General features: G+C 41.5%; 1 protein-coding gene across 1 annotated transcript in view; it reads right to left on the reverse strand.

Annotated features, from left to right (window-relative positions):
- SAXO1 (stabilizer of axonemal microtubules 1) overlaps positions 1–4,272 on the reverse strand; it is an 8,554-nt gene continuing 4,282 nt past the window's right edge. Inside the window, 1 exon segment of the mRNA XM_027881834.1 lies at positions 1–516. Within this exon segment, the coding sequence (XP_027737635.1) occupies positions 1–516 (516 nt within the window).

The raw sequence follows: 4,272 nt of genomic DNA on the forward strand, positions 1-4,272 counted from the left end.
TTACAGGCGCTCACTCTTGGGAGTAGTGAGATAGAGACTGTGACCATCAGCATTGGTTCCCTCAAAGATGTAACCAGGTGAGTCTTTGTAAGAGATCAAGCATCTAACAATACCCTCTGGTGTGTAGCTGGCAGCATAGGTTGTTTCAGCATCTAGCAGAGTGTGATGCTTTGGGCCTAACCAGACGGGTTTATAGGTCTTCATAACTGTGAGTGAATGAAGTGCACAATGGGTCCAGAAGGTAGTCAAGAAATCTACTGGTTTTACCGGGAAAGTTAGCTCCAGAACATGAGTGATAGGTTTTAATTTCTTGCAGAGGCAAGGCTTATATTCTTCCCTCATTACAGAAGAGCTACTGAATGGCTCAGTAGTTTTTTTTATGTGGGCCAAAGGCTGACAGATCTTGGCTGGCTTGCCATTTGGGTGCTTGTAATATGTCTAAGTAGTCGTGCAAAGGTCCATTATGTCCAGAGGAGGAAGATATACATCAGGTTTTCTGGTGAATACAGGAGGGCCCTGTAATTTAAAAAGATTTTCTCTCTGTCAAACTAGTAATCTATCACAAAGCTGCCTAACTCTCTGACCAGTGCCACAGCCACAAGACTGTAGTTTTTTTCCCTTCCTAGCAATCTTGTGCAACTTGCCCTAGAGAGCATTATGGTTACTGGTAGGAAGTTGAAATTAAATAGTCTTGGGGCTAACCCAAGGGGGGTTTTGTTGGTTGGGTTTTTTGGGGTTTTTTTCCCTTCCTTCCAAACCACACTAAGAGTCATGAGGCAAATAAGCTTCCAGCTAACTTTGCACAGGAAGGAAGTCTAGATTTCAAAGTATTACAGAATAAATTATGCAATTAGGTATCAGCGTATTTGAACTCTCCAATCTAAATGGAGTTTGCCCCAGGCACTCCTATTTCTCTGGAGCAAAATGAGATGCCCAGGGACCACTGCACTGGTGAGATGCTGACCTTGTACCCATGCCCAGAGTGTATCATTTTCCTGGAGAAATTGTCCAACAAGGTGAACCATGAGTATATCCGTATACAGATGTCTTATTGCAGCGGATGCATTATTAAAGTATTAAAAAGTGAGAAGTCTATGAGATTCAGCCCATCTCTAAGCAAAGAGTTGTTCAGAGATCTCACATTTCAGATGCCAACCAAGAGTTACCAAAAAGCTTTTTAGGTTCTCCCATCTTTGCTGGAAAACAGTCTATGCATTTTGGATGTAACCACAGCTCTTGCAAAATATTCAGAATATGATAAGCAAGTCCATCTGTCTTCAATTTTTAAAATTTATAAGCTCTACATGTTTGGAGACCTCATGGGCATTATGAATTTATTTTACTTTGTGTAAGCCAGCAGTGCTACTATTCCTTCAAAATATGTTACAATTTTATCATAACTCTAATTCTTATCCCACAGATATTAATAGTTTCCCATGTAGCACAATCTTGAAAACATTAGGGAGTACAGGAGGGAATGGAGGATATGAACCATATGTTGTTGGAGGGTTAGGTACATCTCCCTGTACCCAAGTAAGACTAAATTAAAATTAAATTACAGATCTGCAGATAGAGACAGCTATGTGTGTAGCCTGGAGGAGATGAGAATTTTGAAACCTTAAGTTGCAAAATCATCTGACATGAACTCTGATATGCAATAGCATCATCTTAAACCTACAGTGTCATTTGGGATATGATGTGTTTAGTGGGAAGGAACATGACTATGCAGTTGGAAAGGTAATTTAATACCAATGCAGCACTATTATATATGCTGTTCAAATATTTTAGTTATAATAATTAATTAAATAGAATGATTCAGATTTTCACACTTGAGTAGGTGTGCTGGTTTCAGCTGGGGTAGAGTTAATTTTCTTCACAGTGTCTTGTATGGGGCTGTGTTTTATATTTGTGCTGAACACAAGACCGGTAATATAGAGATGTCTTTTTTATTGCTGAGTAGGGCTTACACAGAGCAAAGACCTTTTCTGCTTTTCACACTGCCATGCTGGAGAAGAAGTTTGGGCTACATGGAAGGTCAGGAGGAGACACAGCTGGGACAAGTGGCCCAAACTGACCAAAGAGATATTCCAGACCATATAACATCATATATATAAAATAAGAGGAAGAAGGAGGAAGTGAAGAATATTGGGACTGATGGTGTTGGCCTTCCCAAGTAACAGTTGCACGTCATGGAGTTCTGCTTTCCTGGCAATGGCTGAACAACTGCCTGTCCATGGGAAGTGGTGAATGAATTCCTTGTTTTATTTTGCTAGTGTGCACAGCTTTTACTTTACCTATTAAATTGTCCTTATCTCAACCCATGAGTTTTCCAGCTTTTACCCTCCCAGTTCTCTCCATGATCCCACTGGTAGGGCAGAAAGTGAGTGGCTGCATGGGGCTTGGTTGATGGCTGGGGTTAAATCACCACAGTAGGGATCTGTAAAACCCAGCAACGCCTAGAGAATAGCACAGTATCCTAGTTAGAGCAGCCAGGACCAGTTCATCACTGGGTGGGTATAACCCAAACTGTGTATTCTAAAATCTCTATGTCATTTCCCAGGAACTATTAACAATAGACCATTTGCAGCAGCTGCCCAGAGCACACCTGACCCCTCAGGCTATAAGCTGGATGTTAAGAAGTCTGTGAGGTAGGAAGATGTTCCTGTCCTCACACCAATGACTCAGGTGTGATAACTTCCCTCCGAGGAGTCATTAGCACCTCCACACCCAGCCTGAGGGGTCATGTCTGCCAATGGGCCATCAAGGATTCCAAAAATACTCCACGACTCATAATCACCCATTGTGGAACTCAGTATCCTGGGCATTCCTGCCCAAACCAGTGTGTTTATAATCTTGGGGTCTTGGAACTTCTGACCCCCACTCACTGGACCCAGGGGAGGACCAGAACCTCGACCGGCCTGCAACCACCACTCTCGACCAGACTGTGACCATCATTCGCACCAAGAGGTTTTCCTTTCCTTTTACTTTGGACTCAGGAGGACCACATGGGGCTCAGCACGGGGGCCAATGAACACCATTCTGTTTGTGCCCCAGGGTGATGGGTTATATATCGGTTTTGTGCATTAAAACCAATTGTTTGTCAGTATAATTGTATTTATTGTATTATTTTTATTAAATTGTAACTCTGACTAATGATCTCTTTTGAGTTGGGTTCATTTCTCCTGCCGGTTTGCCTTTAAACCAGCACACACAGTGAAAACCTGTATGTTTTGTTGAACCTGGGCCTTTAAAGGAAAATTCATTCAGTATGCAGCTTGATCTTTGAGGGGTTTGGACAAAGATTTCCATTTGCAGTGTTCTGAAAAATACTGCAAATTATAACCAAATGTGTTTGTGATATAGAGCTCTGGAGCTACAGCTAAGGTGCTGACCTAAACACCTCTAAAAGACAAAGATATATAACTCGTTCAGATACAAAGATAAGGATAAGTTAAGGAAGTTAAGGATACTGAAACACAGAAAGAAAGATCCTTAGACCACTGGCAGCCAGTCAGGAGAAACAGTCAGTACAGGATCTACTCTAATATTAGTATTGCACTTTGCATCTGGAGTAATGATGCATTGAAGTGGGCAAGAGCCTAAGCCTCTGAATATACTGTATTGCTTATGCATTTTAGCAAATAAACAAGGTTCTCAAAAGTGTATGTAGAGCAAAAAGGAAGAAAATTCACATGCCAATGTATTAGGTATAGGGGCAAAACCAGAAATGCAGAAGCAAAAAATAATCAAGAATATCAAGAGGTGCTTATGTAAGTATCACACAGATTACAGCCCTTTGGCACACTTGTGTCAGCAATTTGAAGCCATTGTGTTTTTTAAAAGGGGTCAAGAAAGAACAAGCAGGAATAGAACTGACATTCAGCATCGTCAGTAGCAAGGAAAGTTCAGTAATGGAAAGAGTCTTTCCCAAGCCACTTACTGAACAATCCCATGTTTGAAACAGTCGAGCCTGTTCCAGAAACAAGTAACAGACCACAGGCAGACAATTCTTCAATAGTGTGATCAAGTATTTTCTGCAGTGGGAGTACCTTTTTCCACTCTGGACTACTGCAATACAATAGAACCTGCAGCAGAGATTACAGAGAGATTGATCTGCTGATAAACTGGTGGTAACTTATATCCAAGACACCACGAAAAGTGGTGCTGCCTGCAACTCTCAGACCTTATCAAGGGATCTTGCAGTTGCAACACTTAGTGAAATGTTACTAGAGAACCCTGGTTATGAATCAGTGTTTCCTTGCCTCACACTCC

This window comes from Empidonax traillii, unplaced genomic scaffold, assembly GCF_003031625.1.
Source record: "Empidonax traillii isolate 1590-97213 ecotype Southwest subspecies unplaced genomic scaffold, ASM303162v1 scaffold97:size1219025, whole genome shotgun sequence".
NCBI lineage: Eukaryota > Metazoa > Chordata > Aves > Passeriformes > Tyrannidae > Empidonax > Empidonax traillii.